At 43.6% G+C, this 26,024-nt stretch overlaps 1 protein-coding gene across 1 annotated transcript in view; it reads left to right on the plus strand.

Moving 5' to 3' along the window:
• LOC115086828 (spermatogenesis-associated protein 7-like) overlaps positions 1 to 26,024 on the plus strand; it is a 276,148-nt gene that overhangs the window by 135,654 nt on the left and 114,470 nt on the right. The window contains exon 5 of the mRNA XM_029593202.1: positions 15,664 to 15,785. Within this exon, the coding sequence (XP_029449062.1) occupies positions 15,664 to 15,785 (122 nt within the window). The remainder of the gene's footprint in view (positions 1 to 15,663; positions 15,786 to 26,024) is intronic.

Genomic DNA, 26,024 nt, shown 5'->3' on the forward strand with positions numbered 1-26,024 from the left:
AGTCCATTACCTGCTATTAAGTTCACTTAGAGAATAGCCACTGCCATTAGCAATGGTTACATAGAATAGACTTAGTTTTTGGGTACTTGCCAGGTTCTTATGGCCTGGATTGGCCACTGTTGGAAACAGGATGCTGGGCTTGATGGACCCTTGGTCTGACCCAGTATGGCATTTTCTTATGTTCTTATCTGCCCCAGAAGCATCTACAGAATCCAGATCATCCTTAGTGGCGTCAGGGCCAGGATTTAGACCAACATCCGGGCTACCTCCGGGTCCTCCTATAGCTCATCCGAGTTATCCAGGTCCCTGGGTCAGGAACCAGACGAGAGGCCATGATCTACGACGCTTGGCTGCATGGCCCATAGAGCCCTCAGACCACAATCAAGGTCTCTTCGATGACCCAGAGGACCTTTCCCTGGTTCTCCAAACACCTGCCTTCTGAGCTAGGAAGGTGTCATGCATCAGCAAAATAAACTCTGGGGAAAAGCCTTATGGATCCCCCAAGGCCCGCTCAGGGCTACTGAATGAAGACTCCTCCCCTTCCTCCCAATCCTCACTGCGTCCCTGCACCGCAGGGGAAAGAGGAGGAGGGGATTCAGCGTCGTCACGATCTCCCACGGGAGCAGCAGGTGAGGAATACCCCCCCCAACCCCTGCTGTGGACCCACCCGATAGGGAGGCCCTCCTGAGCTTGGGCCCCTTAGAGAGAGCCCTTCCTCCTCCTGTGCACAGGGAGAGAGGACTCAGGCAGGTAGACCCACAGGCCCACAGTCCCATAGGCCTTGCAGGCTGCTGCCCGCAGTTTTTCTGCCATCCTGGCAGAAATTCAATCTCCCCATTAAGCAGATGTGTTGCTGCACGAAGTGGCCTCACCTCGTGATGGCCAAGCCGCCCGGAAGCGCTGCCACAGAGCAACCATTGGAGCACAGGAGAAAGGTGGAGATGGGCAGGCAGAGCGCGCGAAATGTGGGTCTACAGAAAAAAAAATGCGGCATGCTGAAAATGTGAGTCCCCCATTGGGAGAAGGCTCCTGCACCTGTCCACACTGCTCCCACTCCCTTACCGGCCCCAACAGCTCCGGAGGCCAGGCGCCTCCGGTACAGCCCCCCAGGCCATTTATCCCGGACTGGAAACTTTCCACAGACTTCGCAGAAGCAAAAGCAGACTCTTTTAATTAGCTTTACCCACAAAGAGAAAGAAGGAAAAATCCCCAGCGGGGACACTTCCCTGGAGAGTCCAGCAGTGGGCAGGAGGGGACCTTGGGGTGCCGAGAGTGAGCCAGTCCCTGGCTATCAGGGGCCCTGGAAACAGTGGGCTGTAACAGCCAGGGGTATCCAAACCCCCCCCCCCCCCCCCCCCCCCATTCGCCTGGCTCAACCCGAGGGATGGCCCGCCAATCAGAACCTGGCACCTCGGGGAACTGCTCCACTTCTCAAACTTCCAGATCTATCAGGACTGCAGGTTTGCACATCTACCACCTGCTGGAGACAGAGAAATACTGAGGAACTGCAGGTGGCACTCTCAGTTATATAGCAGTGCCTCAGGGTTTTGTTCTCTGCCTCCATCTGCTGGTAGGGATGTATAAACCCACTTGTCTGGAATGATCTGGGTATGTCCAGGAAATGTTGAATACTACTAGTGACAGTATGGAGTCTTGGGGAACCCCATAGTGTAATAGTCAGGGTACTGATGTGTTGTTTGCAAAATGTACAGTGTCTAATAGAAAGGAATTGAACCACCTTAGGACTTTGCTACTTAATCCAGCTTCTGTTATAGAGACACTGGATATTATGATATATTGTGTTAAAGGCTGCCGAAAAATCCAGTAGCACCAGCACAACCACCTGGTTTCTACTACAGTATTTCAGGAGATCATCCAGCGGGGCAACTAGGACTGTCAAGGTTCTACGGCCTTTTCTGAATCTGGATTGATATGGGTCCAGCCAGTTTTTCTCTGTTAGCTATTCATTCAGTTCAGTTTTCACTAATTGTTCTATTAATTTCCCTAGGAAAGGGATATCAGACACCAGGCAGTAGTCTTCAGGTTTCTCTGAATACACATTTGTTATTTTTTAATTAGTTGTCGCACTGTTCGGATCTGTAGGAAGCAGACCCTCAGGGAAGGGGGAATGAATAGTTTTGATTGCCTAGGTTGGGAGGCCCACATTTGCTAGCTTTTACTAACTTGGATGGGCACTTATTTTTTTATTTAAAAAATTTCTATACCGCCTAGTCAAAGTTGAAAGTGGTATGCAAAAACAACATCCATAAAAATTCATAAAAAATCCAACAAAACACTTCACTTATTAAAGGAAATCTGACGACAAACAGACAGCACAAAACAAAAGCCTGTTTATTCTCCACTCTGAACTGATAATAGGCAAAAACTGAACCCCTTTGTCTCATTTTAAGCTGCCTATGTAAAGCCTCATGCTGATAAATTAAAAATAACATTGAAATAAATAGGTTTTTAAAAGTTTCTTGAAAGATGTTATACAGTCTGAGTTTCTAAGCTGCTCGGGCAATGAATTTCACAAATATGGCCCAGCAATAAAAAATGCTGGTTCACGTTATCTCTTCATAGTGAGTCAGTTTAAAAGAAGGTACAACTCACAGAACAGCATGACCAGGATGGACAGTAGATCTTAACCAGTGCATTAGCCCATGGGAAATTGTTCTCAAGCAGCTTGAAGTTAATTGCGGACATTTTATATTTTACTCTAGCAACAACTGGCTTGCATCAAGAGAGCAGGTTGCAGGACATAAGGCAGACAGAGTCTTCCAAGACCCTCCTTCCATGATCTGAGTAAATGATTCTCATACCTCTTGTGTATTTGGCTGGGTCAAGTTTGTCTTGGTCTCCAGGTGGAAGATATCTTGCTGGTATTATGGATAAGGATAAAAATGATGAATTATTTACCTGCCCAGTGGCTGGGGCAATGGAGCCCCTGATCTGGTGGCCCAATCTTTGGTGGGCTTAAGGAAGCCCATGTTAGTGGCCCGGTGGCTGCTGAGACAGGAGAGGCCCGCGGGAAGTGCCCTGATGTGGTTTCTTAAGTTTAAGTGGGGCCCGGGAGGAGAGGCAGCCTCCTGCTGCCAGCAGCACTGGAGCCATGTTAAAAAGTAAAGCCGCTGCGAGCCGCGAATGAAGAGAGGCTGACCGCTCCGGGGGATAGCAGACAGAAGAAAGAAGACTCTGAGGCCTGGCCTCTGACCTCTGGGCTTGGACCTGATATTGAAACCCATTTGAATGAGTGCGTCTGAAACTCACATGACTGAATGGCCTTTCAGACTCGTGTGATGGAAAGTTAAGTGCGTTAAGTTACACTGCACATTAGCAGACTGACAGACTTCTGGTTTAAATGGCAGACAGCTTGGTGCTGGGTCAGTATTTTCTGCATGTGTGAGTTCCCCTCCTGGACTTCACTGCTCCCTATCTACTGCAGACAGAGAAAATCCACAGAGGAACAAGTACAGTCTTCCTGACCAGCCAGATTAATGTGACTTGTTCAATGAGGATGTATTTTACCCACCTCTTCCTTTCTGATCACACAGGCAAGACCCATTTTTCCAATCTCTAATCTTCTCCCAGGTCTAACAGTGAACCATCTTTCTCTGCTACAGTCTCTATTCTAAATTCAGTTGCAGGGGACTTATCTTCCTCCAGCATCCTTGTGACTCTTGTACTCTTCTTCTCAGGGCACTACCTTGCCTTCCCATCTGCTTCTGCACTCAGTTTAAACTTTCTTTTTCTCACTTACACATACATTCGCTCTGCAGTTCCATGTCACTTCTCCTTTCCCATCTCCCCATACCTCTCCTCGTGATCTCCATTGCTAATTCCAGGCTCTGCACTTTCGGTCTTGAGGCACGATACACCTGGAATGGCCTTCCTGAATTGCTGCATCTTTCTGGCCATATTCATCTTCCACCTAAAAGCCCTTTTTTAGATTGTTTTTAAATCTAAATAAAATCCTCCTGGCCCTTTCATATCTTCGCCTTCTCTCTTTAAACATGTTTACCTAACAGTTAAGTGATTACAAGAAAATTGTTTGTGAAAGCTCCATGGAGAGGGGACTGTACCGGGCTGCGTATTCCTAGTATCACTAGCAGTAGTAGAGTTCATGTTTGAGATGTTATATTCTAGAAGCCATATTCTTCAACATCTATTGCCAGAGAGTACATGGAACAGTTTTATTTATTTAAAATTATTTTATATCCCGTCTATTCCTGTGCAAAACCATACTAAACTTTGACTCCTGCAGCGGAGTCTTACCATGTAGATGATTATGAATTAGTGCTATAGCAACGACGTAACAGAATGAGAATTTGTATGGGCAGCGAGGAGGAAGGCGTGCTTATTCTTGAGGAACGATGGAAAGGTCTTGTCATCCATCATGTTTGTCTTTTGTAGTTCATGCTGGTGCATCCAATTTTAAATTGCTCATGGAGCTGTGCTCTGTAGTGTTGTGCTTGATATAACTGCAGGAAAAACTGTCAAGTCCCTCTATTTTCCACTTTTTGTATTGCACATGATTACACATGTTCTCAACCCAGTCCTCGGGACACATCTAGCCAGTCAGGTTTTCAGGATATCCACAATGAATATGCACGATAGAGATTTGCATGCAATAGAGGTAGTGTATGCAGATCTATCTTAGCATATACATTGTGCATGTCCTGAAAACTTGATTGGCTGGGTTGAAAACCTCTGCAGAAAGTTGAGCATAGGGATCCAAGATGGCGTTCTGAGGAGAGGACGCGTTGCAAGTAGCTCCTCGGCCTCGATCGTTTTTTCTTACCTTCAAGAAATAGAATGCCTCATACCAAGAGGAAGGGGCGTGTGAGGCTGGATTCCGCAGTCGCCGCTTCACCAGATCCCCTTCAGCCAAAGATCGAGGGCTTCTTCAACGCAGCCACAACTTCCACCCCAGAGAGGAGGTCTGTGGTGCCAGGTGGGGAGCACGCCCTTGGACGCATCAACATCATTGAGCCCTGGGGCGCCCGATACTCCCTCTCCCCCAGTCCACGACGGGAACCTAGAACAGGCCTGGGCTCGGCAACCGGAGGGGTCGGCAGGAGCACAGGCGGCAGCGGCTGTTTCCGGGTCAGGACCCGTCGTGAGAAGGCGAGTGCCGACGCTCGGGAGGAGCGGGGAGAACACCGGAGAGCCAGTGGGCAGAATCCAGTGGATGAGAACATGCCCACGAGTGTTTATGGTGGGGGAGAGGAACCGGCAGACGAAATGCAAAAAATCTCGGAGGTCTGCCGGTCTAAAGAGGTAAGCCCAGATTTCAGTTTTAACTTAACAAGACCACAAGAAATAACTTTGGATGTGGTTTGGAACGCATTAGTTGCCTTGGAGAAGGCTATCTCCACTTTGACTGTGGCAGTGACTAATATCCAACAAAAAGATAAGGAAGTTAAACCTATGATGGAAGTTCAAGAAAAGAAAATTAAAGAGATTGAACTGAATGTGACAAAAATTAAAGAAACCCAAGTGAAAATGATACAAAATGAGATAAATACCTCTAATAAGCTGGAATTTTTGGAAAATTCTCAAAAATATTTAAACTTGAGGATATTAAATTTTCCCTCTATAAAATTAATGCCACTACTTGACCAATTTAAGAAATATATGTTGGAAGCCCTACAAATTCCGATTGAAGCTGTTCCACCAATTTCCAAGATTTATTTTGTATCAAGAGTAACAGAATCTACGCAAGTAGATCAAAATGTTCCCTTAGATTTAGGGGCAGATTTGACTGGTTTTCTTGAAACATCTACATCAGAACAAATTGAATATCGGGGAACAGTTTTGTGTACCTTTGTTTTTCCATCAGACCGAGATTCAATATTGAAAAGTTTTTTACGTAATAGAGAAAAGCTTTTCTATGGTGAGAAAATAAGAATATATCCCGATCTTTCAAGAAATACTCAACTACGCAGAAAACAGATGTTGGAGATGTGCCAAGAAGCAAGGCGGCTGGGCGCAAAAATCACAATAAGATATCCCTGCAAATGTTTAATGTTTATAAATAATAATAAGTATATATATTATGACCCATTACATTTACGTTCCTTTTTGGATAATTATCAAACTGAGACAGTGGCATCTCAGTGGTTTGGGCAAGTTTAAAAATTGTTTTTCCTCTCCTTAAAGATTTTTCATAATTTGGTAATTGTTTGATTAATGCTCCCATTAACATCTTGGATCCCATTATATTCCTGATTTATATTATACAAATAATTGTAAGAGTCCTGGTTAGGATGTATTTAATTTGTATTAGATAATGACATACTTATGGGATATTGCCTTATTAATTTACAGAAGCTTGGATAATGTTATGTACATATTGAAATATTGTGACTCATTGTCAATTATTGAAAAAGCATAAATTAAAAAATTAAAAAAAAAAGAAAGTTGAGCATATTCATTAACCCTGTTCAAATGTAGAACCCCACTGGAATCCCCACTAAGGAAGATGTCCGAGTAGCTAGGTCAGGCAGAGTAAAATAGAGGAATGTACCATCTTTGCCAGAGCGCCCCTACTGGAGACTTCTGCAATGATTTATTTCTGCTTGCATTTTAGCTAATGATCCCTAGAGTCTGTGCATCATTTTTATTTTGAATTTGAGAGAGTAGGAGCTGTTTTTTCAGTTCCCTAAAGTTTGTAAAGTACAGTCCCAGATCCTTGGCTGAAGAGGCTTAGACAGTAGAGAAATGTATTTGAACTCATAGCCAGCGATGGATAATGATATCTCTCTTTTTGAATTGTTTGTTCACTGTGTGATGATTTTTTTTTTTTAGGAATTTTTTATCCATCCTTCCTGCCCCAGACATAAACAGAGTGAAGATTTGAGTTTTTTTCAAGTCATTCAGGTGCCCCTCACTCCGATGGATTCCTTTGCCAATCTGGCAGTTGGTTGAGATGAGTGGTTACCTTGCTGGTATCAAAACTAGGAGGAAAGAGGAGCAGATTAACTATCACCCTGGGGCTTACAACAGCAAGCAGCTAAGAAGGTGCCCATGAGATTTCAATATCAAGCAGTGGATGCCAGATATTGTGGAGGGAACCCCCAATTAGGATAGGAGAACTCTGGGTTTTCAGTTTACCCTGGGCAGTTTCTTATTTCAGCTAAGGAGAAAGATGGGACCCTGAGGGAGAGACTAAGGGTCCACAGATTTACTATTTGCAATTTCTTTATGGATATTATCTGAGAGATTTGTATCAAGTGCCATACTTTTCATGTTTGGACTATTTCTTCAGTAAAGCTTATATTGAAACACAGCTACAGTGTCTAGCTTCCTTACTGGCACAGAAGAGGAGAATAAACTTAACACTCAGGGTCTTGGAGGTTTATCCTCCCCCCTGTACAGATAATCTATCATTTAGGGCAAAAAAACGATTGAACAATATTCACAGAGACTTGGCTGTTCACCTGATTTGGGAGTTACGTGAAGATAGCAATAGTCATTAGGGGTGTGCACAGAGAAAATATTCATTACCATTATTTCATTTTGTGTTTTGGTCATATTGCTTCCCAGGCTATGTCATTCTCTTTGTTATGTCATTTCTATTAAAGTCAGTGGGGAAGCAATGCATCCTATTTTGGACTTCTAACATTGGAGTTTTCCATCCAGATTTGATTAAACGTGCAGGCCGGCATCACCAACAGAGGAAGCAGTACTCCGAGACCCTGGAAGTGGAGCAAAGTCACGTAAAGAGTTCCAAGAACATCCCACAGCTCCAAGAGAGGGGGCAAACTGGCCGACCAGTGAAACTAATACCCAAAGGCACCTTGAAAGATGCACAGCAGCACAAAGAGAGGCAGGAAAAGCCCATGTTACTAAAAGAGGGGCAAAGGGCACCAACATCACGGCATGAACACCACAAAGCATCATGAGCGGGGCAAAGCATCACAAAGAGTATTATGAAGACCCTGAGGCACCATAAAAGGGACAAAGTAGCACAAACAGTGGCATGAACAGCTCAAGACACTGTGAGAGTGGCAAAGCAGCACTAATAGTGACCTGAAGCCAAAGGTCACTATTAATCCTGATGTGCAAATCAGTCCACAGACCTGGGTACAGGGTGGGAGACTAATCAAATGCTGAAAGACATGAACTCACTATCCCCGGGCAGGGTGAAGCCAGAGAAAATCTCTGAAGGAGGCCTGTAGTAGTTCTGATGTAGTTTCCCTATGGCAACAATGGAGGTAGCAGCCTGGGGGTAAGGACTGGAAATTGATTTCCCCTTTGCTATAGCTTTGCTGATGTGGAAACTTGTAGAAGGAGATCGGGTCTCCAGCATGCCAGTATCCCCTGAAGTAGAGTAGTAGAAGTAGTGGCATCAATACACTAAGGCATTGAAGGCAAAGGATATCTTAGGATACTGAGTGAAGGCCTAGGCAGCAGGCGCTGAGGTAAAAAACTGCACAATATAATAATTCAGCACAGCACCAAATCCTCTTCTATCTGGTGGGTGCAGGAAATGTAGCCTACAGACGACTGCCTCCTCGGTGCCACTAGGATGCCCAGAATGCCCAAGTCCTACAGTGTGGTAGGCTCACCAGGATCAGACCTTCTCTTAGTAGCTTTTATTTTTAAGAATACAGCCTAAAATAGGTGGAATAATCCATCAAAGATTAAATAACAATCAAGCCAATGCAATATTGGCACATGTTAAGAGACTTGCCATCTAACTTTTAAGAAAAACCTAAAAACATGGCTCTTCCGGCAAGCCTATCCAGAATCACAAGAACATTCTGACACCGGTCAAAGAACAAAATAGTCCACCACAAGTTCCTCGACCACCCATGATCTGGACAGTCCACCTGTATTGAATACACTCTTCTGTTGATGCATTAGTTCGTCGAGCTCTTGCACTACTCATGTTTGCGCCCATCTACACATTATTCTATTAACTGTATATCCCAAGTTACACTACCCCTATTTAGCCAGTACCCATATTTATCCACGTTACTTTGTCGAGTTACTGTTGCCTATGTAATATTTATTGATGTTCCTATGTTCAGAAACTCTGTTTATTGTAACGCCTTAACCGCAACAGTTTTGTTCTTTGGAAACCGACCTGATTTGATACTTGTATTAAGAAGGTCGGTATATAAAAATCCTAAATAAATAAATAAATAAATGTTAAACGGGCACTCATAATTGAGCGCCAGCTCTCTTAACACACACTGATACACCTCTCCCAGGCACCCAATTTAATATTTAAAATGGCTGTCGCGATAAAAAGGAGGTGCTAGGGATTTTAGCAATAGGAATATGGCATCTTTGGGTAAGTGCATTTCTTATAATTTTGTAATTTGCTCTTTCCACTGTTCAATCTGATTTCTCAAGCTATTTCGGTTTTGTTTGCATGTTTCTATTTCTAAATTGTAATCCCTTATTTCTGTATTAGGTAAGGGTGGTCTGTGTTCTGCCTGTGTGTGACTGAGGCATAACATTACTACTAGCATGTAATTTCTCTGTAGGAATTTGTAGCAGTCTGGCTTGTTATGTTATCCCAGTAGGTTCTAGGGCCTGGTGTAGTATTTGCATTGCTTCTTTTTCAGAAGGTTACTGTTATTTGAGTCCTGAGAGTCAGTGCTGTTATGATATGGTATGGCAAGGTTCTAGTGCCTTTTTTGATATTTTTTTTTTTTTTGCTGGGGTTTGTGTTAGTTCACAAAATATTTAGCAGTGGAGGGAGTATTTTTTTTTTTTTTTTTTGCTGAGGTGACTCCAGAATTTGTATACAGCTTTTTTTTCATGTTGGATTGTAATGTGAACTGTTGTTGTTTTGCTCTGCACCCGTTCTCATGATTATTGCTATTTTATCGTAGTTATGGTGATCTCTGCCTTTCTGGAAAGAGGATTCTAGAAAGAATACATTGATATTAGTTTTATGACATAATTGATTGGATCTGTTGTTTATGTCCTTTGCTTTTTACCTGTTCTTGTTTATTTAATTAATTGCAATAAATATAAAATTTATTTATTTATTTATTTATTATTTTTATATACCGACATTCATCTCAATTTAAATGAATACAGATTAATAAGGAATATTTAATGTTGGTAAGTGCTTGAAATAATAGTTAAAATATTCTAAAAGGTTTCACGCATGATGCGTAAAGGGCTGCTGTAGATTACTTAGAAAAGCATTGTAAGATGCACGCTAATGGCACGTTTTAAAAGCCCTGCATGTGCAGAATCGGGGAGATACACGTGTGGCTGGGCCGTGCGTGTGCCATGCAGATTTTTTGCAGGCCCGCAGTCAGGTGCGTATCTCCCGGTTCTCACATTGGAAGGGCTACCCGATAAAGGGGTGAGGTGGGGTGGTGTCTGGGCAGGGTCTGGACGGGGCATGGGCAAGGCATGGGCGGAACGTGGGTGGGCCGGGACAGCACATTAGGCACTGTCCCGCTGAAGTGCGCCGGGATTCCACCAGCCTGCACAACCTGCTGCTGCTCCAGAGAGCAGGTAAGTTGTAAAACAAAAAAAAAGAAGGGTAGTTAGCGGGGTTTTAGGGGTCAGGGCAGATATGGGAAAAGGGAGGCAGGTTAGGTAGAGGGTTTAGGAAGTTCCCTCCCTGTCCACTCCTTTATTGAAGCAGACTGGGAGGGAACTGGGATTAGGGCCTATCGCATCGCTGCACGCTTATTATAAAATTCCCCCCTTACGCATGCAATTCAGCGCTCGCACACACATGCGCGCACCGATATAAAATCTGGCACGCACGTGTGCATGGGTAGTGGATTTCATAACATGCGTGTGTTGGCGAGCACATGTTATAAAATTGGCACGATCGTGTGCATGCGCCGGGAACCGCGCGCACATGTACGCCTGTATGCGGGCCTTAAAATTTATCTTTAAGGCATTATTTATCAATAAGACTACAACTAGTAGGGTTCAGACCTGAATGCTTACTGCCCACCCTTGTTAACCTTGGGCCCACCCAAAAACTCAATTCTGGCTCTGCCACTGCTGCAAACTGTTTCCCAGAGCACGTACCTTGTGCTTTTGCACCCATTTACATTATTTTCTGAGCTAGTGCCAGGTCTGGTAGGAACATTTAACTCAGTAATGGCTGGGTCAGAGACCAGCAGGGTGGAAGAGGAAAAGAATAGGAATATTTTTCTTTGACTTGATGGTTCCGACATTAATTCATATTTCTAATGTGGTGGTTTTGTAGAGGTTCTCTGTTTTCTTTATTGTCACTTCCTTGTATCCCTAAGCATGACAAACCCTTACTTTAGTAGGCTCCTTACACTGTCATCCTGCACTCTGAAACCTCTCGCTCCTTTTCTTCTAATTTATCCTTGATAACTTGTGCCATTCCTTGTTAAGATATACTTTTACTGAGATAACTTTAGGGCTCTTCTGTTTTTTTAAAGTAAGTTTTCTCACGAAATGGCTACATTTAGGTTGGATTCTCAGTGCCTCCCTTCTTTTGTCCTCCTCTCTCCTGTGGTCTTGGGAATGATTTGTCCTCAACTGCAATGTCCTTCCACAAGGCTTCCAGCATCTCCAAATGATTCATGGCGTGTCTGGGGACATGTTCACCTCTTTCTTCCCCTTATATTCCTGGAGGATAAGGGACCTGACTCACTCAATCTAACAGAATACATTTTTTCTCAAAGCTGAGGTTCCCGAGATCATTTTTACTACGTATAGCAACACTAGTTTGTTTATTTATGTATTTAATTGCTTAAAAGAATTTCTAACCTGCGCATTACAGGAAGCTCTCATTGCGGTTCCCAAAGTTTTACATTCATAAAAAATACAAGCAAAAACAGTTACAAGTAGGAGCAGGACCGGCACGTCCCAATAGGCGAACTAGGTGGTTGCCTTAGGGCGCCAGGCATTAGGGGGCAGCAAAGAGCAGCCATGTGGGGGCCACGAGTGACACCTCTATTTCTGTGTGTGTGTGTGTGTGTGTGTGAGTGTGTGTGTGTGTGTGAGAGAGAGAGGGATTGTGTGTGTACGAGAACAATGGTGTTAGTGAAAGAGAGGGAGACTGTGTAAGGGTGTGTGTGAATGAGACAAGAAACTAAGTATATGTAAGAGAGAGGGGGCCTGTCTGAGTGAATGAGGTTGAGACCGGGGCCTGGACTGGGAGGGAAGGGGGAGGGCGCAAGGCAGAAGGTTTGCCTATGGCACCTACGTACCCATGCACCGGCCCTGAGTAGGAGAATGGTAAAAACAAAACAAAACAAAACACAAGGTCAATATGTCTAACCATGTTGCTGGAATTCATTCTTGGAAAGCAAGTTTAAAAACATAAGTTTTAAGTGCTTTTTTAAATGAGGTAATGGAGCAGCACGAAGGGAATCTGGTAAAGTTGTTCCATAGATGGGGCCCAGCAACGGAGAATGCCCGGTTTCTGATTATGTCAAGTCTTGCGAGCTTGACATCAAGGAGGTTCTTCTTTGCTGATCTTAGTTTCATCCCATAGGACAATCCAATGCTAATGCCTTTGCCTCCTCATATCTGAAAGCAGAAACAAATAATGACATTTATTAACTCTATTAATGAGTGATGGACAAAATTATTGACAACTAATTAAATTCCATGCCACATATAAAACCTCAGCCCGTCTTGGATTTGTCCATTTCTCTTCCCGGCTGTCTTTAAATCAGGTTCAACTGAAATCCAGATTTTAGAGGCATGCTCAGATTTTGCTGACTCGATCTGATTAGTACTCTAATTTTACAATGCACTTTCCTTTGTAAAATTTATTCAGTGTACATCTTGTTGGGTTGAATTTAATGTGAAGTTGCCAAATCTGCCAGTACTATAGCATCACTCAGCATTTCCATCCATATAAACACTTGAACTAGCTCTATAGTGATACTCCCTCTGATCTATCATTTGAAGGGAATAAAGGTGCAGTATGAGCACACACACCAAGTATAAAAACCATTGTGCTGGGAAGAGGGCGGAGCCAAGATGGCGGCAGAATAGCAGTGCTGCTCTGGACGCTGTCCATTTTCACTTGATTCTACTGAATTTTTTTTCCTACCTATGCTGCGAAATGCCTCCGAAGTGAAAAGGGAGAGTAAGGGTGTACCCCGCAGCCCCTTCTCTTCTTCCAGGACAGCGGACCATAACGGAGCTGGCTGCTGGCTTTTCAAGGCAGGGGGAGCAGTTCTCCGCTGAGACGCTCGCGGGAGGAGCTGCGAACGATTCTGGAGAGTCCAGCTTAAGCCCCTCGGACTCTCGGATGCCTCCAGTGCCAATTCCCCCAAACTTCTCAAGAACGGTGAGTGCAGAAGCAGCCCTGACGGGACTAGATGATACAGCTGTGGGTGCCACCGTGGGGAGTGGGAGAAACGAGCAAGGCCTGGAAGGGGAAAACATGGCTGATTTGCAGGCGGCAAGCCTCATTCCTGAGGCTGTGTTTTCTTTAAACGCCTTAACTGGTGAAGTTGTGGAGTCTGAAGCTGCAAAAACCTTGTTCCCTAAATCCTCGGTAGTAACCATGGACTCCTTATGGGGACTGTTGGCACAGATGGGAGTAGCATTACAAACAGTTTCCCTGCAGCAAAAAAGTGTTTCTTTACAATTAGAAACCGTTACCCAAGAATTTAACTCAAGAAGCATGAATCAAATACAGAGGATCCAGCAGTTGGAGGAACAAACTAAGAAGTTTCAAGATATCCAGGTGGCATTAGTGCAAGATCGAGTTATCTTGAATAGGAAAATGGAACAATCGGAAAATAAGACCAGAAATCTGAACCTTAGGTTTATTAAAATAATAAATAAATAAATAAATTAACTTTCCTAAGGTTCTGGGAGAACAACCAAGGATAACTCTAAAGAGATATATGATTGAGATATTAAAAATTACACCTGAAAATATACCAGTTTTTAACAAAGTATATTTTCTACCACACGTAAGAGCAAGAGAAGAAGAAGTGGCTCCTACGATCGATATGGCAAATTTAACTGCCTTTCTAGAGACTTCTTCATCTGAGATAATAGACACATACACACACACACTTACGCAGTAGAAGCTGCTCATGTGCACATCCATATAAAATGGCGCTCATGTTTCCATGCACCCAGCTGATTTTATAAGATGCACGCATGTTATAAAATGGCTGTGTCTATGGGTGCAAGCCAGCATATGAGTGTTCATGTTCATCTGTGCAACTATTTTAAAATTAAAGTCCCTGGCTATAGCTCGAACCTGTCCTACTCTCACTGAGGCAAGAAAGAGCTGCTTCCCCAACCATTCAAACACTGACTAATAAAAAATATCTCTTATTACCCATTAGCCCACCATGTATTTCCAACTAGGTATGCTGTTCATTTTGTAATCATGACCAAGTACTGAATTTTAAGTGCATAAAGTTTATGAATAAAGTGCTATTGTGCCTAAGGATTTTTGGTTAAGTAAAACCTTGTTAGTAAGTATGTATTGTGCATATAAATAAAAGTTATGGCCTTCTTATTTCCAATCAAATTAATGGTGTCACCTCTCTGTCCATGGGTATAGGCCTAGGAAGATGGGGAGAGGGGGATAAACAGATAGTATACACCCCAGGATTTTGAAAGTGCAGAGAAGGATGACCAAAATGATAAGGGGCATGGAACGGCTCCCCTATGAGTAAAGACTAAAGAGGTAAGGGCTGTTCAGTTTGGAGAAGAGACGACTGAGGGGGGCTATGATAGAGGTCTACAAAATCATGAAAGGACTTGAACAGGTTAATGTAAATCGGTTATATCTCTCATATAATAGAAGGACTAGTGGGCCCTCCATGAAGTTAGCAAGTAGCTCATTTAAAACAAATCAAAGAAAATTATTTTTCACTCAGTGAAGGTCTGGAATTCATTGCCAGAGGAACTGGTTACAGCAGTTACAGCAGTTAGTGTAACTGGGTTTAAAAAAGGTTTGGATAAGGTCCTAGAGGAAAAATCCATAAACTACTATTAATTAGTAATAATAGTAGCTTGAGATCTAGTTAATGTTTGGGTACATGCTAAGTAATTGTGACTTGGATTGGCCACTGTTGGAGACAAGATGCTGAGCTTGATGTACCTTTGGTCTGACCCATTTTGGCATATCTTGTGTTCTTATGTTCTTAACACAAAGAAGAAGGCTTATGTATGCCCATAAGCATCATGACCTTAAGGGCAAAGAGGATCAAAAAAAGTCTAACCTATGTACTTTATTGAATAGTGAATTTTATACCAAAAGTTCAACTCTGGTCTCCAAGGGCCAAAAAGGTCTTATTTTCAAGCTGCTCAAGCTCTGCAAATTTGCCTTCTTCATAGGCCATGTGTATTCAAAGACCTCTAATGAATATTCATTGTGGATATCCTGAAAACCAGACATGTGTATAGCCCTCAATAAGAACTCCTGGCTTAGACCATTTTCTTATTGGAATTCTCATGCCTCTTAACAGATGGACAGAACCATTGAACTGCAGCATGAGTGCTTCTCTGCCATATGTTAAATCACTCTAAACATTGAAAAGAGAAAAATGTTCTTTAGAGATGCCTTCTCTCCAGTTGTCCCTCTTATCCTTTGGAATCCCTAACAATGCTGAAAGAAATGATTACGTTATATGCTGTACTTTGTTGAGTTCTGTCTGTAACTCATTTCTAATTGATCTGTTGTATTTTTAATTAAAAACAAAATCACAGATAAGGATCAACAGAAGAAAGAAAATCTAAGGAAAGCCGTGAAAAATTTCAAGAAAGAAATCCAGTGGGCTCAGTCTGCACTTGCGTTGAACTTTGGAAGCTTGTCCCCAGAGCTAGGCACAGTAAGCAACAGCATCCCCTTCTGTGCTGTTATGGAGGGATAGTCTGAGCACGAGTGATTAAAACACCTTAATGTCTAAGACATATTCTGTGCTGGAATTCCAGCGGCATGTGTGGGAGGCCTTCCCAAACCCATCCTGGTGACTCCACAACTAGTTGGGTTTTCCAATATCCCTAAAGCAGAGGGGCCGAAACCTGTCCTAATGGACCCCCAGCCAGTCAGGTCTTCAGGATATCTACAATTAATGGGCTGGATTTTAAGAGGTACACGCGGGCATACATTTGTGCGTGCAATTCGGCGCACAGAAACGTACGCCCGATTTTGTAACAATCGCGCGCAGGGTCGGCACATGCATGGGGGTGCACAATTATGCAACTTGCGCGTGCCGAGCCGCGCAGCCTTCCTCCGTTCCCTCTGAGGCCGCTCCGAAATTGGAGCTGCCTCGGAGGGAACTTTCCTTCTGCCCCCCCCCCCAACTTCCCCTCCCTTCTCCTACCTAACCCGCCCCCCAGCCCTTTATCTTATAAGTTGCACCTGCCTCCAGGCAGGCATAGGTTGCGCGTGATGGCCGGCCCGCGATCCCAGGCACAGAGGCAAATGGCCGCTGTGCCTGGAGGCTCCAGACCCACCCTGGACCGCCCCGCCCACACCCCGCCCATTTTTTCAAGCCCCTGGACATACATGTGTCCTGGGGCTTGCAAATACCGGGTCTCCAAAGTATGCAGATTTATCTTATGCACATTCATTGGGGATATCCTGTGGAAAGCACTGATGTATGGGAATAAAAGGTCTGGCTCCTTCCTTCACCCCCAAATTGCTATTACCACATTTCCAGGATTAGAGATGAAGTTAAGTGCTGCAGTGTTATGCTAGACACATGCTGCAGACTGGTTTCTGTTAGCAGAAAATATTTTTGCCTGACATGGATTGCTCCTTTCACGTCTGCCTTAATGACCAAAAAAAGTGTATTTGTTTGCACAGCTCCATAAAGCCAAATGAAGAATTCCTGAGCATAAAAAATTGAGCTACGTGCGTGCATACCAATTTTCTTTCGATTATTTTTTCACAACTATTCATACCTCTTGGATATCAGTCTGTCAATAATGGGGCTAATCTGCTTGGCACTCGTCATTTTACCACAGCTACAGTACAAAATTATGTCTCCCTGCCCATCCTCTGACAAGGCTTGCAATCTCATGGAGCACAAATCAAGGCACATTCCAAACTGCTATAATCTGCTGTCACTTCCTGGGCTGAAGAATATATTGAAAATTCTGACCTCACCACGTTTGTTATTAATGTGTGGATGTTATTTTTTTTTTTTTCTTCACAAAAGTGTTTTCCTCAGGTGGAAATTCCGATTTTCGCCATTCACAGGTTTAGAGATCAGCTCATTGCCTGATTTCACGAGTGGGTGATCGATCAAGCACTGTTCCTCAGGAAATGCCCTCCCCCTCCCCCCATCACTTTTCAGTGGCCACACTGAGGATAGTGCTGAGGCAAGCAGTTGATAATTTGGTCTACAGGATTATGAAACTGCACAAATCTTTTTTTTTTTCCTTTTACTGCGAGTAATCAGGACCCAAACATCATTTCTTTGATGCTTTAAGGTGGACCACATACCACACACATAGCATCTCATATTCAAAAACTCTCATGAATCATGAAAGAAAAAAATTATATTTTAATTCTATAGTTACCATCTACATTACTGACTAATTTGTAATTTTTGGATTGTTATTTCTAATAATGGTACCATTTAGTTAGTTTTGATTTTTTTTTTTTTTGTTCTAATAGACTTACATGGCTGCAAACGTTGTAGAAATAGATCAACTCACTTTAACGCTTTATTTGTATTTTTTTCTCCCCAAAGTCAATTTCTCATACAAGTTTACACTCAATAGACAAAATAGCAAAGTGACCTACCTATTCTTGTTCAATTTTTTATGAGCACTAGCTTGCTGAAACTTCTGTATAGTTCTGCTATCATCACTGGCATTGTGTAAAAAAGTCCATAGGGCTAGGCACACCACTGAAAATAAGTTGCAATTGTTTTTGTGAACCTTATTAAATAAGATAAGTGGAAATAGTTTATGTTCTTTTCCAAAAGTAGATCTGAAGAATTTTTTCAAATGCAAATTATAAATATGGAGACAAACTGGAATGGAAACCCAGTGAGAAACCTGGAGAAATGGAAAGAGAAATATGGCACCTAACATAGTCCCAGGATCTGCAATAATGCACACAAACTAACCCGCACAAAGTTACACCTGTATTATGGAACACACTCAAACAGTAACAACCCTATCTAAGAAATACAACTATTAAACCAGGCCCTAAACACTAATACATTTCCTATTAGGAAAACAGATCCCCACACAGAAATAATTCTAAAACTATACTAATAAATGTTACAAAACAGCTGATGAGCAGAACAACATCCAACACCCTTCTGCCTGCCTGTTAGGGTTCAGGATGACCTCTGCTAAATTTCCACCCCGATTGTTGTGCCTGTTGCACATCTTTGAATACGATTGGTGCATACTCGGACATCCTCAGCTCGGTACTCACCCATATGTGAGGACTACCATCCTGCTTGTCCTGTGAGAAAGCAAATGTTGCTTACCTGTAACAGGTGTTCTCACAGGACTGCAGGATGTTAGTCCTCACGAAACCCACTCGCCACCCCGCAGTGTTGGGTTCGTTACGTTTTCTTATTTTATTTTTCGGTACTTCCTGTAGCTTTAAACAAGACTGAAGGGAGACCCCTGCTGGCTGCAGGGTTAGTGCCATGCTGGGCATGCCCGGTAGGTGCCAGTCAAAGTTCTAGAAACTTTGACAAAAGTGTTCCGTGATTGGGCTCCATCCTGTGATGTCACCCATATGTGAGTACTAACATCCTGCTGTCCTGTGAGAACACCTGTTACAGGTAAGCAACATTTGCTATATCCTTCCACAACCAACTGCATCGGCCCACTGGGGGATGACCGATCCACAAATAGGCCAATGTGCCTCTGGGGAAAAGGGAAGCACAACCGGGGCAATAGGCACACTAGGGGCCAAGACACTCTTGCCGGTGCATCGCGACACACCGATTGAAAATCGCTGTTCTATAATATCAGTAATGAGAATTGCCACAGATTCAAGACAGATTCCCTGGCTTGTATTGTTTTTGTCATCTGGGTTTGGTGCGTGTTTGAGGCTTTGTGTGAAGAATGAGTTGTTCTTCCTCATTCAGTGAAGATCCCGCTCATTTTGGAATTTTTGCAGAATGGGTTAAATAAGGGGTTGGCCCTTAATTCCTTGAAGGTACAGGTTGTGGCTCTTGCCTGTTTCAGAGGCCAGGTCAATGGTGAATCCTTATCGTCTCATCCTGATGTGGCTCGTTTCGTGAAGGGAATGAATCATCTTCGTCCTCCCTTGCGGTTACCGGTTACCTTGTGGAGTCTTAACCTGGTGTTGGATTTCCTGACTGGTCCTCCGTTTCGACCATTGCATAGCCTTTCCTTGCGGCTATTGACCTTGAAACAGTGTTTCTGGTGGCAATATGTTCTGCGCGCCAAATTTCTGAGCTGCAGGCCTTGTCTTGCCATGAGCCGTTCTCCAGGAGCGATACAGCTGCGTACTGTTTCCTCTTTCTTGCCTAAAGTGGTCTCGGATTTTCACTTGAATCAGTCTATTTCCTTGCCGCCCTTGGTTAAAGGAAAAGATGTGGAAGAATATCGCCTGTTGCATCTTTGGACGTCAAGAGACATATTGTGAGGTATCTGGAGATTTCTAAACCTTTCCAAAAGATGGATGGCCTGTTTGTCCTTCATGGTGGAAGGAAGCAGGGTGAACCAGCTTCGCGGGCTACAATAGCTTGCTGGATTAAGGAGGTAGTCATGGCCATGTTTGTGGAGGCTGAAAAGCCATTGCCTACTCAGGTTAGGGCTCATTCCACTAGAGCTCAGGCAGTGCCATGGGCGAAAGTTAGATTGTTGTCTCCCGTGGACATTTGCTGAGCTACAATGTGGTCCTCCTTAAATACTTTTTCCAGATATTGTTGTCTGGATGTGCAGGCCCGAGAGGACACAGCCTTTGCATGTGCAGTGTTGACTGAACCACGGGCAACCTCCCACCCTAGTCAGGAGTAGCTTGGCTACATCCCACTGATCCTGAGTCCATCTGTCTACATGCTAGGAAAGGAGAAATTACTACTTACCTGATAATTTTGTTTTCCTTAGTGTAGACAGATGGAATCCGCTTCCCACCCTTGGTTACTGAATGATTGGTTTAATGGTCTTCCTGTGGGGCTATGTATTCCGGGGGTTTACTGGTAAGTTTTCATCCAGTCCCTAGATTGGGGTACATATATTCGTTACCTGAGTTCAGTGTTTCCTATTGGTTGAGTACAGTAATAGTTGACTGTGTTTAAACAAGTTTTTAGCTAACCTGTTCACAGTTGCTTTTGAAGAGAATACTGGTGGGATGATGTTGCTGCAGGACTATTTATACTGTGATGTCATCTTGCTCCATCTCTATCTGCTAGCAGAAGTGCATAACTCATTGGTCCTGAGTCCATCTATCTACACTAAGGAAAACAAAATTATCAGGTAAGTAGTAATTTCTCCTTCCATGCCAATCATTACATCTCAAAGCAGTATATTTCCCTAAGTCCACCTTATGGTTTATGGACTTTTCTTCCAAGTACTTGTCTAAACCTTAAACATTTTTTAAAACCAGCTACACTAACTGTTTTCACCATATCTTCCAACAACAAGTTCCAGAGTTTAATTATGCATTGAGTAAAACAACATTTTCTCTTATTAATCTTAAATGTATTATCTAGTAACTTCATTGTGTGTCCCCAAGTTTATGTACATTTTGAAAGAGTAAACAACCTATTTGTGTTTGCCTGTTCCACTCCTCTCATGATTTTAAAGACCTCTATCATATCTCCCCTCAGCCATCTCTTCTCCAAGCTGAAGAGCCCTAACCTCTTTCGACTTACCTCACAGGGGAATCATGCCATCCCCTTTATCATTTTGGTCACTCTTGTCTGTACCTTTTCTAATTCCGCTATATCTTTTTTGAGATGCAATGACCAAAGTAGCACACAATACTCAAGATGAGGTCACACCACATTGTAAGGGAGAGGCATTATGATAGTCTCTGTTTTATTCTCTGTTCCTTTCCTAATAGTTCCTAACATTCTAGTTACTTTCTTGGCCATTGCTGCACACTGAGCATAGGATTTCAACATATTATACATGATGACACCTAGATCCTTTTCCTGGATGGTGACTCCCAATGTGGAACCTTGTAGCATGGGCTGAGCATCTGATTTCCTCCTTTCCTACATCTCCTACATTAAAAAATTATAGTTGTCAAATTCCCTTCAATCCCCCTCTCCCAAAATCCCAAAAATGGACAAGAAACCAGAGGGACGAAAAGAGATTCATACTTCCTCCAGCGAGGCTACACAGATATCAGCTATACCAGCATTTTACTATTCATTTATTCACTTCACTACCATGGGAAAGACCTGTGATTTGTCTGTTAACCGACAGCTGTCAGCGAACACATCAATTTCCACTGAGAGCCAACTGCTTGATTTACTAAGCATTTTTCCCCCATAGACACAGAATGGGAGAAAAGCCTTAATAAATCAGGCCCTAAGTGCTGTCAATGAAAAGACCGATCATCAGCCTTTTCTGCAACAATGAAAGGAATAAGACAGTAACTCTGAAACAGCCACACGGGTGCACATGTATAGGCATGCATGGTATAAAATAGGCTGTACATGTGTGCACAATTTTATATAGACAAGTGCATGTATGCACAAATTCAGTCTCTATAGTGTAAGTGGGGCATTTAAGTAGATGCACAATGACGCAATTACCAGTTTCCCCAGTTCGTTCCCAGTTTGCCCAGGTAAAGCATTGAACTTCCTAAACCCTCTAGTTAATTAGCCTCCCTTTTATCCTGCTAGCCCCTAGCCTTAAAACCCCACTGACTGGCGAGCTTTGTTTTTTTTATTTTAGGACTTACACGCCATCCATAGCAGAAGTAAAGTTACGCAGTTGGGGGCCCCGGCACACCTAAGCTTGTGCTCCTAAGTATTTATGCGCTGGTTTCATTCATAAATGCCCCACCCTAGCCCACGCCCATTCCCCGCCCCTTTTTTGAAAAAAAAAATGTTTGCGCGTACAGGGAGATACCCGCATAGACGGGAGCCTTTTAAAATCCATGCGGCAATCACCAGCCCAACTTCTGTGCATGTCTCCCAGCTTTAGCACATGCCAGGCTTTCAAAATGCACCCTTAAGTGAATAGTAAAAAGCAAGTACAGCTGATAGCTCTGCCGAGTGACATTTACTATTCAACCGCATCTCAAAAAAGATATAATTGCGATGGTGAAAGTACAGAGAAGGGCTACCAAAATGATAAGGGGAATGGAACAGCTCCCCTATGAGGAAAGACTAAAGAGGTTAGGACTTTTCAGCTTGGAGAAGAGACGGCTGAGGGGGGATATGATAGAGATGTTTAAAATCATGAGAGGTCTAGAACGGGTAAATGTGAATCGTTATTTACTCTTTCAGATAGTAGAAAGACTAGGGGGCACTCCATGAAGTTAGCATGGGGCACATTTAAAACTAATCGGAGAAAGTTCTTTTTTACTCAACGCACAATTAAACTCTGGAATTTGTGGCCAGAGGATGTGGTTAGTGCAGTTAGTATAGTTGTGTTTAAAAAAGATTTGGATAAGTTCTTGGAGGAGAAGTCCATTACCTGCTATTAATTGAGTTGACTTAGAAAATAGCCACCGCTATTACTAGCAACGGTAACATGGAATAGACTTAGTTTTTGGGTACTTGCCAGGTTCCTATGGCCTGGATTGGCCACTGTTGGAGGCAGGATGCTGGGCTTGATGGACCCTTGGTCTGACCCAGTATGGCATTTTCTTATGTTCTTATGGGAGGAGGTAAGAACCTCTTTGCCTCCCACTGGGCTTCTTGACCATTTTGTGGGTTGAGGGAGTAGTGGGAAGGAATTTGACAATTATCTTTTTTTTTTTTTTAAAGGGAGGGCATCAGACACTCAGTCTCCTCTACAATTTTAAAAGTTCTAGGAGAGTGGGAAGGGGACCGCTCAGCTCACGCTTACATTGTATTTATATTTTGGGGAGGCGGGAGTGGGCCATGCTGCGTCATTTGTTACATCCTATGGGGCACGAGGGGAGGCTACATTTTCTGCTTATTGATTTTATTGTTTTTAGTTAGCCCGCTAACTTTAGGTCTACAAATATTTCATTCATTTAGCCGGATTACTGAATAGTAGCGTTAGCCAAGGTATATTTAAGCTCCATCCCTAGAATGCCCAGTCTGGCTTTGTTTTAGCAGATAATGAAATACCGGGCTAAAATGTAGCCATTCAGCAAGGTGCAGATGTTTAAAACTCAGGGGCTGATGCATCCAAACTGGGCGCCCGTTTTTTTTTCAACATGCGCGCACATCCACCTCTCCTGGGCGCGTGAAGCAACATTCTAATGAGCTGCCATGCTAAAAAGGACGCACTAGGAATAAATTGTGCATCCTCGGTGATCAAAAGCATTGGGTGCCCAGGAGATGTGGCTGTGCTCAGGTTAGGAAAGCGGATGCTCGTTACGAACATCTCTTTTATCCCGCTGCAGATAATTTACCGGTACAATATACACACACAATATACACAGCCTGGATCGTGTATATTGTGCGCCCCCCCAAAAACATTTTTTTTCATCAAGCCTTTCATTTTTTAATCATTTTTAGTCATCTCAAGGAGCAGATCTTAGTATCATGACAATACTAAGTAGATGTAGCGACCGTCGCTGCCCGACGTCTCCACTATGCCCACCTTACCTCTTTGGCGACTCCCTCTTTGCATATTGGATGTTTGGCTGCCGCGGTGTCATCATGCCGTTCTCCTCTGGCATCCCCGGACTGGCTGGACGCCGCACTCCGCCATGTTTCCCAGCAGTCTAAGGGCATGTGCGCGGCGCAGCCCTGACTCAAGTACCAGCAGTGGTGCGAACCTCAGGGGCGTCCCCCTGAGATGACGTCATCTCCACCGGATATTTAAGGTCTCTGAAATCAGTAACTAATCGAGTTAGCAAAGGTTACTTCAGGGTTTCCTTGCTACTCTACCTCCTCGGACTTACCAGGGGAACCTGCTCCTCGGGGCCCTCGCTTTCTCTTTGCTTTTCAGATCACAGTCTGGAACCGGTACTCGCTCCTCGAGGGCCCACGTACTTAGATTTGCTACTGAATACTTCTTCTGCCTGGAAGTCGTCGCTGCCTACTACACCAGTGAGTTACTCTCTCTCTCTCAGAGCTTTCCCTGGAACCAGGTACTCGCTCCTCGAATGCCTCATCCTTTCCAACTCCTCAGCTGCTTCTAAGAGACTTCCAACTCCTCAGCTGCTTCAAGGACCTGCTCCTGAACTCTGCATACCCTGCATACTAACTATATTCAGTTTCTGTACAGCTCAGTTATCCAGGATCGCTGTTCCAGTATCTGAGAAACTACAGCCCAGCCAGGCGTTTCAGCTCACTACTGCCACCTCTGGTGGTTCCATATACTGTGTAATAAAAGAACTAGTGTGTGTCTGTCTCCATACTCTGAGCCTGACCGGTGGTCCCTCTCGGGATCTTCCCCCAGGGGCATGGTCATCTGCCACCGGCCCAAGGATCCACCCACAACTACCTCGTACACTAACAGAAGAAGGAAACACAGAAAGGTTTTTGGGTTTTTTTATTGCGACCTCGACGTGCGCCATGACTTTATACTAACTCTGAGCCTGGCATTAATTTTGCTCTATTAAAAATTGTGCATTGGGCGCAAGGCTATTTTTTGCATCAGGATAATAGCTAATATCCTCATATACATGGTATTTACATGTGATGAGCACTGTTAATTATGCATTTGTTTGGACATACATTTTGGATGTGCTAATCCCCTTATTGCATCGGGTGTTAGTCTAGCGCATCCAAAATGCACGTCCAACCACGGGTTAACCTGTGTGCTAGGCTTTGCGCACTTTATTCGACTAATTTATTTTCTTTTATTTATTTTTATTTATATATTTAAGAAACTTTCATATTGCATATTTGTCCAAAAACAACCAAAGTGGTTTATATAACGTCATATACATAAGAACATAACATTTGCCATACTGGAGCAGACCAAAGGTCCATCAAGCCCAGTATCCTGTTTCCAACAGTGGCCAATTCAGGTCCCAAGTAACTGGCAGGATTCCAAGGGGTAGATAAATTCTAAGCAGTGGATTTCTGCAACTTCACCTTAATAATGGTTAGCTGCGATATTGGTGACTTATGTGGCTAAATTCTAGCCAGATAAAGAGTTATCTGGCTAGAATTTAGCCAGATAGGTCAGGGGCATTCCTGGGATGGGCAGTAGGCATTCTGGGGTGGAGCGGAGTTAGCCTGTTGACTCTGGCCGTGCTATAGGCAGGTCTAAAGTTAGTTGGATATACCTATCTGGCTAACTTTTAAGATAACAGGGTATATCCAATGGCACTGCTTAATATACCGGTTAAGTTAGCTGAATAGGTGTAGCTGACTAACTTAGGTCTGGATTCATCATTCATTGCTGAATGATGAATCCAGCGAAAACGGGGGCGGGGGGGCATGCCTGCGAAAGCCCACAGCCTTCGCACCACCGCGGTGTCTTCGCTGCCGGCTTTTGCACCAAATAGCACCACCGTGAAAGGTGGTACTATTCGGCGCGCTACTGGTGACGATAATGTTACTAACCTTATCGCCGCCAGCGAAGACACCACCCAGTCTGCCCTCTTGCCGCCCCAACTCCTCCCCTTGCAGCCCTGACTCCGCCCTGAATCGATTTTGCATGCTGTCGCACATGAAAAGGGCCTTTTCGCATGCGATAGAGGCTTATCGCATGCAATACAGCCATATCGCGTGCGATAAGTCTTTAGAAAATATCCCTGTTAACTAGCCACTCAGTGGCTGAATATCAACCCCCATTAGTTTTATCTTTAGTTTTAGGAATGCTAGATTATTGTAACAAATTATTAGTGGGAATGCCAGGTTGATTAATAAATAAATTACAGTATAATCAAAATTCGGCAGCACATCTGGAAGACAAGGAGTGATCGGATATCACCATTACTATATTAGTTGCCAGTAGCAGAGAGGGCAAAGATTAAGTTGATGATGCTGACTTTCCACTGTCTAGGAGGA

Source organism: Rhinatrema bivittatum, chromosome 3 (genome assembly GCF_901001135.1).
Source record: "Rhinatrema bivittatum chromosome 3, aRhiBiv1.1, whole genome shotgun sequence".
Taxonomy (NCBI): Eukaryota; Metazoa; Chordata; class Amphibia; order Gymnophiona; family Rhinatrematidae; genus Rhinatrema; species Rhinatrema bivittatum.